We start from the raw sequence: 11,264 nt of genomic DNA on the forward strand, positions 1-11,264 counted from the left end.
AAGCCCCTAGACTAGAGTAACTTGTGTAATGCCCGATCAGAACTTAGAAGCATACAGTATATGCTGATATGCTGTCTTCGCAGTGCGTCCTTCAGGCATATTGAAAGACAGCAAAATAGTTAACCGTGGAAGTATATTACTGAACTCTCCATTTGTGTTGGGGTTTTTGTTGTGGTGTCTGAGTTTTAGGGAACCGTTTATTTTATAATAATAGTCAGTGGACCCTATCGCCCTCAATAAAGTATATCACAGAAATAATATTGCGTTTTGTGCTGAAATGTCAAGCCGCATGTAACGGTTATATACTTAGCTATTAATATATGATCGTATTATTGAACCCTTTCATTTTGTTGGGCATAGTTTACATGATTTGATTCATATAGCGATCAGCAGAGTTTATTACTATATTGTTACTGCTATTTGGGGTGTCTGTTTGTTGCACCGCTCCTTCAACAATAAGTGTACGTTCACTGAGATTAATGGGTTGGATAAAGTGGTCAGAATCTGCGCAAAATGATCACCGTGAACGCACCCCGCTTCAAAACATTTGATTGGTCTACTAGAAACACGTAGCTCCTCCCTAGTGTAAACTGATTGGTAAACAACCATCAGCATATGGCTGAGATCTTACTGGTTACGAAAACAAGAGTGTGGTGTAGATTATTATTATTTTGTACGTATGTTTCGGGTTTTGAAGCCTCCAGTGTGCGTTCTTGTTTCTCTATTTGTATGTGCAAGTTTGCAACCCGCAAAACAAAGTCTGTAAATGCGCTGTTACTGTTTCCTAAAATTATTGAAAAACTAAATAAAAATACATGTGGAACAGCTTGTTCTACCTCCTCAGCTCAGAAGCCGGGGAGCCTTACCAGCTAGAATGGATGGCTTACGTAATGGTGTTAATGGGGCTTTTATCGTTTCTGTTTTCGCTTTTTGTTAATGTACCTTATGGCAGGTACGCTTCAAGTAAGTTTGGGTTCCCTGTCAGTGTCAAATTAGCGTGGTTTCTGCAAGAGTTGCCTTCTCTGTTAGTTCCGATTCATGTGGTCGTCTTCACCGCTGCTGACAGAAGCTCTTACCTGACCAACCAAGTGCTCATTGGGATGTTTCTGTGTCATTACATACAAAGGTAAGAGTACATTAAAGTTACCCAACTCTGAGTAACAGTACAATGCTTTAGATTAATCAATGCAGATAATTGCATTATGACGCCAATATATGAACCAGAACGAAAAGACCAATTGTAATTAATGAATTCACTTTGTCTGTTTTCTTATTAATTGCAGGACACTAGTTTACCCTTTCCTAATTCGAGGAGGGAAACCAACACCATTTATATCTTTTGCCATGGCTTTTATGTTTTGTGTATATAATGGATACATGCAGGGAAAATACCTCAGCCACTTTGCTGTGTACCCTTCAGACTGGATTAGACATCCCTGCTTCATTACAGGTAGGCTGTGAAAGTACTGCATGAGGTTCTAGAAGTTATAACAGTCTTAATGCATGTGTTATTATCCACCACTGGTATTTTTCCTGGCCCAATTATAATGAATGTTGCCAAGGACATTTTTTAGCACTGATTATTGATATTATCAGAATATGGAGTAAATAGAGATAGGATGACATAATCTGTGTCTGTATGTCCACAATGCGAGTATCAATGCCCTGGAAGCAGTTTGTTCCATCCAAGCTTCTCTGGATTGAGCCATCTGCCCAAATGTAGATGCAAATATTTCTAAATCTCTGCTACAATCTGGCACATGGTGTGTCTCAATCAACAAAAATATGGCTAAACAGAAATGTTTCTTGCGGAAGTGACCCAGGTACTTGGAATAACACTACGCAGGATTGTGACCCAGGTAAGAGTGCCAATGTAAAAGGGGCTTGCTTGTGTGTGTACAGTACTAGTCAAAAGTTTGAGTACACCTGCTTGAAACCAGGTTTTTCATGATTATCTATGTTTTTAACTGTATAAACTTGTCAATAAACACTTAATATTTCATTATATGATACGTGTACTTATATAAGATAATAATCATAAGTGAATTGCATTTAAAAATTTAATTTTTAAATGAAAATGTAAGTCTTGTCAATTTCAGTGAAGTGGTCATCCAAAGCAAGGGGATTTCCAAGTCAGTTAAAAGTCTGAAATGTGTATAACACAGTGTTAGAACACCGGTCTAAGTATAAAATTGTCTTTGTTAGATGTTCTCTGAGTTAATTAGCATGTTACCTAATTAACCTTTTGTCACCAATTATTGTTAACAGGTGAGGGTCCATGATTACTATAAATATAATATATGTGTGTGTGTAAGTATAGAATTATGTGTAATCGGGAAACACAAATGTCTTATTACAAGAGACAAAGTAAAGTCACCGAAAGGCTTCTACATTAACAGTTTTTTAAAAGTAAGAGTACAGCAACTGTGTACATGTTTCACCCTGTTTGGAGCTCATCCGTGCAGTATAACTGTACTCCAACTACTTGCGCATATGTGAACTCTCCAAAAAAAGAAGAGGCAGCCCAGGGCCGGCCTGGATTTAGGCCACTGCTTCAGTGTGGCCCAGAGCCGGCCTTTACATATATATGAACGCAAAACAGACTTAGGGCCTTTTTGTATCACATGACCAATTTGGTTACGTAGCTCAGTAGACACGCCCATGCTCCAACACGCGTGAAAGATAAATAGAGCCACCCCCATACTCGCATGTGAAAATATAAAAAGTTCATTCATAATTCATCTTCCTTTGTCACAATTACCTTTTCTTATTGTTATGTAGTAATTAAGCGATAAATATAAAAACTGCAGGATTGTGGATCTCAATAATGACCAATAATGCTGTGACTTGGCATATTCAGCCTCCATTGTTTATTTTGCACGCAATGATATACACAGGTAGAGAACTGAATGTCTATATTAAAATGCTGATCATTTCTTTTAGCTGCTTGCTTTTACACATGGTGGGTACATTAACTTTCAACAGATGACCAGAAAAAAAAAGTACCAACATAAGTGCCTTTTCATTTGGACAGATATCCTTGAGCCACCAAATTTAAACCACAAAACTTGTTTCTGTCTTATTTGCATAACAGTTGCCAGTTTTGTAAGTGCAATAAAACCCTCCAGGGTGGTATTGCCCAATGCCGCCCACCCTGTCAGGTCTTATTGCTTACATAAAGCCAAGGGGGGCTTCATGGTAGAATGTTAATCCCAAAAGGTTCCAAGGTGCAGAGATTCCAACCAGACTGAGTTCTTTCTGCTTTCTTGTTGTGGGTGTTCCATAGCATTTGAAAATTCCACAGACAGTGACATCAGCAGTAGAATGCCCACAGCTACAGGTGACAAGGTGAATTTTCTCTTAATGCGTCTTAGGTGTTCTACAAAGTGATCTGCTAAATGTCTTTTAGACTCTCTGATATATAGCACATTGCACTTTTTGCAGATGATACAAAACATTACCCTTGGTAGTGCAAGTAAACTGTTCATCGTATACCTCTTGTACTGGCATATCATCCTCCTGTTTATTCAGATCAAGCACAGCTATATTGTGAGTACTATACATTTACTGTATGTGTTCATACACCTGTAGGTTTTTCTCTATGGCTGACAGGGATATTGATAAACGTACACTCTGATCATATACTTAGAAACCTGCGAAAGCCTGGAGACACAGGTTACAAGATACCAAATGGTAAGTAACCAGAAAATGTACTGCTTAAAAACAGAAAACAGACAAGGATTTAGTTCACCGTTATCTTTGACACTGACATACAGAGCTGCAATCTCTTGTGACACAAATGTTATATTGGACTATTTTGACACTGCAATAAACTAACTAACCAAAAAATTATATGTTACTTATGGTGCAGCTAGCCTTACAGCATAGTGACTTTTAAAACAAATACGAATCGATTAGTCTAACAGCATCATTTTCATTGTATTCAGTGTTAGCAGTTAATAATTGCACAGGATTTATTTGCTACTTTTTAAATCATAAAAAAGTTCTTGCTGCTGTTTTCTTCTGTTCCAAGACTTTGTGCATGTTTTATTCTTTCATAACATTTTCATTGTTAACATTTTATCACTGAGGAAGCACTGTTATGTAAATGAACCAAAACCTTTTTTTTTTTAACTTATTTTTTTTAACTTAAAAATTTAAAGCTTTGCAGAAAAATCCAGCAAAAGTTGGGAATTTGACCGTCATTAACTGACTTTAGAAAAGGACCCACTCAGTCATTGCTGGTGAATGTCAGACAGGGATGTTAAAAAGCAGCCCAGCAGTGAGGTTACCCATCCACCTGACATTGCTACTGACTATGTTTTTATAAATAAAATAGAAATGAGTTACATTTCAGAAATGTACCCTGTTTTTTATTATTTATTTTCAGGGGGAATGTTTGAATACATCTCTGGGGCCAACTTTTTTGGTGAAATAATAGAGTGGACTGGATTTGCAATAGCTACTTGGTCACTGCAAGGTGCAGCCTTTGCTATCTTTACATTCCTGGTGCTATCCTCTCGGGCCACCCAGCATCACAGGTATTTGTTTAGTTGTATGTCCTAATTTGTTTTTGTTAAAATAGCTGTGAAACCTTAATACAATTTTGACCTTTAGATTTCCACTTTGTTAACATATGCATTGAGCTCTATTAAATCTTTCTCATCGCAGTGTTCCTGTTAGTTCTGTCACTTTTCCATCTACACTAAATAGTAAAGAAAACATACAGAGAGGATACATTGTCAACTGACACAAACATTTTTGTGCAAGAATAGCACTTTACATTTGTCTTCGCTTACTGAGTCCTTTGGACCTGTAATGAGGGTCTAGTTTCAAGCATCAAAATGAAATAAACTATAAAATATTAATGTAACATTTTCAGTTAATAAAAAAGAACAGAAAAGACAAGTGCTATATATGTGGTAATTATGGTAAGGGAAATACACTCTTGTTATTAGGAATATGACCCAATATCTGAAATGGCTCGGTTATTACGTGACTGGTTTTACAGACCCTGAGAACTAACGTGTACCATGACTACCTAATGTTAGCTAAGGTAAAATAAAGTCCAAAATTAGTGCTAATAACTTCTGTGAAACCAATGCACAGTTTTTGTGATTGCCTAGTTTAAAATAACCGCTGTAGATTTGCACAAGTTATATTGAGCTGGGTGATGATCACGAAGATGTGCAAACAGATTTGATGTATTTCCACCTTTGCACAGTACCACCTTCAAACAAATAGGTTGCCCTGTTTCAGAGTCCTCTGCATTCATTCCGAAATACTGCTACACAATCGATTTAGTATTTTATTTTTTTTTTTTTTTAGAAAAAAAGTTTAGTTTGTCCCCAGGGGCCACCCTGAATATTATTATTTGTGTCTCCCATTTTATATAGTTAAATCTATTATAGTGTCAACAAGTGTGAGAGCTGAACTGGTGGTGAGGACCAGTGACAATATTGGTGATAAAGACGGTATAAACAATAAATACAGTAATATAAAAATGAATTGTGTGTATCGTTGAACATTTTTATCACAATATTGTTGAATTATCGACATTCGTCCAAACCCTATGTATTTTTGATGTAGGTGTGTTTATTCACACAAAACAAAAAAAACAGTGTATTTATTATGTAAGGGGTGCACTATCTCACGCGGCACTTTCGCACCGGCATGGTGTGGACATCGGGTTTGAAGAAGAAAGTTGCCTTGACCAGCTGACTGACGAGACTGAAAATAAGTATGTGATCACATTGTAATGCATTAGCCATCACATACATATTGTCTATTTATTTTTTTAATTTATTTATACAGTATAAAATGCTCTTACAATTTGAGTACAAAATAATAAACAGAAAACAAATATCAATACATGCTAGATGTACATCTAAATTTAAAATAAATCTAAATTTAAATATATATCTAAATTTAAAAACAGCTAACATTTATTTTTATATGTTTAGGAATTTATATGCACTGGATTAAAAACCACAAACATCTATACAATATTTATTTATTTATATGCACTGAATTAAGACCCACAAGCACCTACACAATCTCAAAATATCGGATTCCATATTTGAAAAAGCAAAAACAAATAACAGAAATATACGCCCACACCAGTAGCTCTTTACAATAAACAACAAACTATTCTACTCCAATCAGCACTCTTTTGGTTTGCAGTGGGAAACAAGGTATGGCATAAATGGCATAAAATGAATATTCTGTTTGCCATTTAAATGCAGAGTATGAAACGAATAAGGCAATCGGGCACTTGTTTTGCTTGTCTGACGCTTCGAACTGAATTCCCAACCGCCATATAGCCAGGTTATTTATAGTTTAAAAACTGCTAATTAAAATGATCCACGAGTGGGAATGTTACCTTTTTTTTTTTTTTTTTTTGTAAAAAATGCAGCGTTGATTACATGGTGCTTTTATGCATGGTTAATTTACAGAGTTACATTTTTGCTTTACTGTCTGTGCATTATAGATAGGGAGTTATTGTATTTTGTATTTTGTGTTATGTGTCCCGTGGCTCCCCCCACCTGCTCCCCCTTTTATAACGCTCTTCGGTTACAATGCTCATATTGTGTGTGCCAAGGGAGGGAACACTTGTTAAAAACTAATTGAATTGGGTCTTGGAATACACGATTCTAGTTTACTATATTCCTTTTTAACAGAAATTCAGTTTCTGCTTGGATTTTAGATCAGTGGCATTTGGGACAAATGTACGAATACCACAGAATATTTGATCATATTTACAACAGTTAATTAAATAAAAGTGTAACCTGTCTGCTAATCAATCACTCTGAACTGTTGTGTAAACATCTGCTTGTCAGTACAGATTGTGAGTGTTAACATTAAGCAATGCCATCTGGTATGTGTTGTTGAGATCTCTCCTTTCCTTTCACACTGTGCCTGGCAGGTTTTCATAAAAGTAGGGTACAATTAATGTAGCAGGAAATCTGCCTTCTATTTCAGGAGATGTATGAAAATGTGTTACTTCTGTAAATTACATGAAATTCGCACCTAACTTACTAGAGCCAAGAAGTGTCAGCATATTGAATATTGACAGCTATGTTTTTAAAAGTGCTATATATGATCCCTGTAAGATTGCTTACAGAACTTGTTAACCTTTCCTGTGTGAATTAATACCACACATCTTTTGTTTGGTGGGGGGGGGGGGGGGGGATGTCTTGCTTGATTTATTAAACAATGCTGATGATCTGCCTCTGTTTTTTATTGTTTTCCAGATGGTACATTGAAAAATTTGAAGACTACCCCAAATCAAGAAAAGCTTTCATACCCTTTTTGTATTGACAGTAATAAACAAAATACATTTTAATTAAACTACAAGTTCCAAACTTTTCTAATGAAGCAGTCGGTAGGCATTTATGCCATTCATCTCTCTGGTTAAAATTAAGAATTGGTGCTGAAAGAGGTGGACTTGATCTGGGACTCACACTCCCAGTTGAACCATCCATCAGTTCAGTCTGGAAGCATTAGGAAACCCTGTCTAGGCTGTGACTTATTTAATGGTTTGTAGGAACCGTGGTGCTTTATATGAAGCATGCACAACTCTTTCTGCAGATAATGTATACCCTGCCTGCCGAGTGCATTCCCAATGCATAATACTGTTTATCTTATGATTTTGATATGCCTCCTGCATTGTATAGAAAACATCCGGGACCTGTTCATTCATATGGTTTTCCTGTAACAAAATCTGGTTACACAGTTCAGGGTCGTCCAGCACTTCAGCAATCTGACATTGAATGTAGTATTGATTTAGCTTGGCTCCTAACTATATACAATCTTATCACAGGCTGCTTGTTTCATTATATGTATTTCTGTAGAAAGCATTATGTTTTAATTGTTTTTGACACCACTGCATCAGTCAGAATTTAATATAGATACCATACCTTTGGACACACAGCACCTGATGGAGACAGTCCCAAGTTATGTCCCAGTTGGATGACAAACGATATCAAAATGTAAGTGGGACATAACTAATTTCCTCTGCTTTATCCCCACTACATCATTAACATTATTTTACAGTATGTGCACCCTGAAAAGTGAAAAAAAAAACAACCTGGAATTTGTTAATGGTACACAGAGAGTTCAGAAGCTGCACGATATTAAGACAAGTTAGTAGTTGTTAATGGAATTAAACACTATTTTTAGTTTACTTTTGTTGAACCACCCATGTCCGTTTTAAATTAGTTAGAACAGTGTACAGTGAGATTTTCTAGTCAGTTAACCAGGACATTTGCTTTGCCAATAATTTCTGACTCCGATTGTACATGTAATGGAATCTTCTGGACAAAAATAAACCACTCATTTCCAGTATCTAATTGCAGAGTAGAGAAAAACATGAATGCTGTGAATGAAGGTCATCGTGATCATGCTTTTCATGGTATTGATTGAGTTTTTGAAAGCTCTATCTTATGAGTAAAACAAAGAAAACATCCATGGTGTGTGTGTTCAGTTAATATAAACAGTGGCAGATCTAGATGCTGCTGCTGTTCAGATTATAAAAATACCAAGGTTATAAAAAATAAAGATTTAATAGGGTTGATTTCTGTAAAAATACATAACAGCAGGTAAGGTATTATTTTATATGTTACAGTCTGAATCTGGTCAATCTTAAATTGTACTGGTAAATGTCAACATGTACCAAATAAGGTGGTAAATGTCCATAATTATGAAGAAATAGATTGCTTTTCGGACATTTACAGGTTAATCTTATGATTTACCAATGCGTATTGGTAAATGCAGGTATATAATTTTATAATTTATTATTCCTGCATATAAATTGTCAATTAACAAAATATTCATTAATAAACTTACAGTAATGCACAATCGAGCAATTTAAACTAGTTCAGCAGGGTACTGAACAATATTATGATCCACTTATGTAGAACAACCAACATTCTGGTAAATTTGCATTTAAAACCATTCACAATGGTGATGAAGGATTTTGTACTCCAAATATGTAGTAGTTTGATGAAAAGTAACATTCTATTAAATGCAAATTAAATAATTTAGGACCTTCGTTTTTTCAACAGAAAATCACTCTTTGGTTATGACACAAAACTCCACACAGACAGGCAGTGAATAGGTCTATTTACTTATTGTAGCATGGTAGACTCTTGTGGCACTTGGGGCTACACAGGACTCTTGACATCATTTGAACCCTTGCCCACCAGAAAGAGACTGATTAGAAACAATAGTTGGTGACTACATACAGTGGCTTGCGAAAGTATTGACCCCCCTTGGTATTTTTTCTATTTTGTTGCCTTACAACCAGGAATTAAAATAGATTTTTTGGGAGTTTGTATCATTTGATTTACACAACATGCCTACCACTTTGAAGATGCAAAATATTTCTTGTTGTGAAAACTTGAGCGTGCATAAGTATTCACCCCGCCCCCAAAGTCAATACTTTGTAGAGCCACCTTTTGCAGCAATTACAGCTGCAAGTCTCTTGGGGTATGTATCTATAAGCTTGGCACATCTAGCCACTGGGATTTTTGCCCATTCTTCAAGGCAAAACTGCTCCAGCTCCTTCAAGTTGGATGGGTTCCGCTGATGTACAGCAATCTTTAAGTCATACCACAGATTCTCAATTGGATTGAGGTCTGGGCTTTGACTAGGCCATTCCAAGACATTTAAATGTTTCCCCTTAAACCACTCGAGTGTTGCTTTAGCAGTATGCTTAGGGTCATTGTCCTGCTGGAAGGTGAACCTCCATCCCGGTCTCAAATCTCTGGAAGGCTGAAACAGGTTTCCCTCAAGAATTTCCAGGTATTTAGCACCATTCATCACTCCTTCAATTCTGACCAGTTTCCCAGTCCCTGCCGATGAAAAACATCCCCACAGCATGATGCTGCCACCACCATGCTTCACTGTGGGGATGGTGTTCTTGGGGTGATGAGAGGTGTTGGGTTTGCGCCAGACATAACGTTTTCCTTGATGGCCAAAAAGCTGAATTTTAGTCTCATCTGACCAGAGTACCTTCTCCCATATGCCTTTTGGCGAACACCAAACGTGTTTGCTTATTTTTTTCTTTAAGCAATGGCTTTTTTCTGGCCACTCTTCTGTAAAGCCCAGCTCTGTGGAGTGTACGGCCTAAAGTGGTCCTATGGACAGATACTCCAATCTCCGCTGTGGAGCTTTGCAGCTCCTTCAGCGTTATCTTTGGTCTCTTTGTTGCCTCTCTGATTAATGCCCTCCTTGCCTGGTCCGTGAGTTTTGGTGGGCGGCCCTCTCTTGCCAGGTTTATTGTGGTGCCATATTCTTTCCATTTTTTTAATAATGGCTTTAATGGTGCTCCGTTGGATGTTCAAAGTTTCGGATATTTTTTTATAACCGAACCCTGATCTGTACTTCTTCATAACTTTGTCCCTGACCTATTTGGAGAGCTCCTTGGTCTTCATGGTGCCGCTTGCTTGGTGGTGCCGCTTGCTTAGTGGTGTTGCAGACTCTGGGTCCATTCATGACAGGTGTATATATACTGAGATCATGTGACACTTAAATTGCACACAGGTGGACTTTATTTAACTAATTATGTGACTTCTGAAGGTAATTGGTTGCACCAGATCTTATTTAGAGGCTTAATAGCAAAGGGGGTGAATACATATGCACGCACCACTTTTCCGTTATTTATTTTTTAGAATTTTTTGAAACAAGTTATTTTTTTTCATTTCACTTCACCAATTTGGACTATTGTGTGTATGTCCATTACATGAAATCCAAATAAAAATCAATTTTAATTCCAGGTTGTAAGGCAACAAAATAGGAAAAATGCCAAGGGGGGTCAGTACTTTCGCAAGCCACTGTAAATGCGTGAAAGCGATTGGAAAGACATTCAGTTATTAGCCAAAGCCACTTGGTTACTCTTGAGATTTACCGGTAAATGTCTGAAGTAAAGCAGTATCATGTTTATTTCGGACATTTACTGTTTTACTTGGTAAATGTTGTTTGTCAATATTCAGACTTGTACCACAACATATACACTTAAGCTATTTTGAATACAATACATTACTGTGACTGGCTTACATCTTCATGGCAGATTGTTTGAAACTTAGAAAACTGTTTCTGGTCTTTTATTTTTATGTGGGTCTGTTTATATAGTATATCACATGGTTATAAGGCTGTCTTATGTTTTTGGTTCAGACAATTCCCATGTATGCAAGTTGTCGGATGCTGTTGATTGTCAAAACCATCAGTAAGAGTGAAAGGAATACAAGGACATTTCATTTTGT

The 11,264-nt window shown here is 36.7% G+C and overlaps 1 protein-coding gene across 2 annotated transcripts; it reads left to right on the forward strand.

Annotated features, from left to right (window-relative positions):
* Positions 1-203: 203 nt before the first annotated feature.
* Positions 204-8,493, forward strand: srd5a1 (steroid-5-alpha-reductase, alpha polypeptide 1 (3-oxo-5 alpha-steroid delta 4-dehydrogenase alpha 1)). 2 transcript variants are annotated; one of them, XM_041248459.1, is made up of 5 exons: positions 233-1,126; positions 1,284-1,450; positions 3,592-3,693; positions 4,391-4,541; positions 7,254-8,488. In XM_041248459.1, exons 1-5 carry the CDS (start codon positions 816-818, stop codon positions 7,318-7,320), a joined length of 798 nt encoding a protein of 265 aa, XP_041104393.1. In that variant the 5' UTR covers positions 233-815; the 3' UTR covers positions 7,321-8,488. The 2 variants fall into 2 exon arrangements, with proteins under 2 accessions (XP_041104394.1, XP_041104393.1); XM_041248460.1 differs by lacking the exon at positions 3,592-3,693 and having other exon boundaries at positions 204-1,126; positions 7,254-8,493.
* The last annotated feature ends 2,771 nt before the right edge of the window (positions 8,494-11,264 follow it).

Source organism: Polyodon spathula, chromosome 4 (assembly GCF_017654505.1).
Source record: "Polyodon spathula isolate WHYD16114869_AA chromosome 4, ASM1765450v1, whole genome shotgun sequence".
NCBI classification, from domain to species: domain Eukaryota; kingdom Metazoa; phylum Chordata; class Actinopteri; order Acipenseriformes; family Polyodontidae; genus Polyodon; species Polyodon spathula.

What these genes read in the sequence shown, in the direction of transcription:
- srd5a1 (XM_041248459.1), top strand. Translation starts at nt 816, where the DNA reads ATGTGGAACAGCTTGTTCTACCTCCTCAGCTCAGAAGCCGGGGAGCCT. An exon ending in ACATCCCTGCTTCATTACAG is followed by an intron (nt 1,451 to 3,591) that starts GTAGGCTGTGAA and finishes ATACACCTGTAG; the next exon opens with GTTTTTCTCTATGGCTGACA. An exon ending in CGGGCCACCCAGCATCACAG is followed by an intron (nt 4,542 to 7,253) that starts GTATTTGTTTAG and finishes ATTGTTTTCCAG; the next exon opens with ATGGTACATTGAAAAATTTG.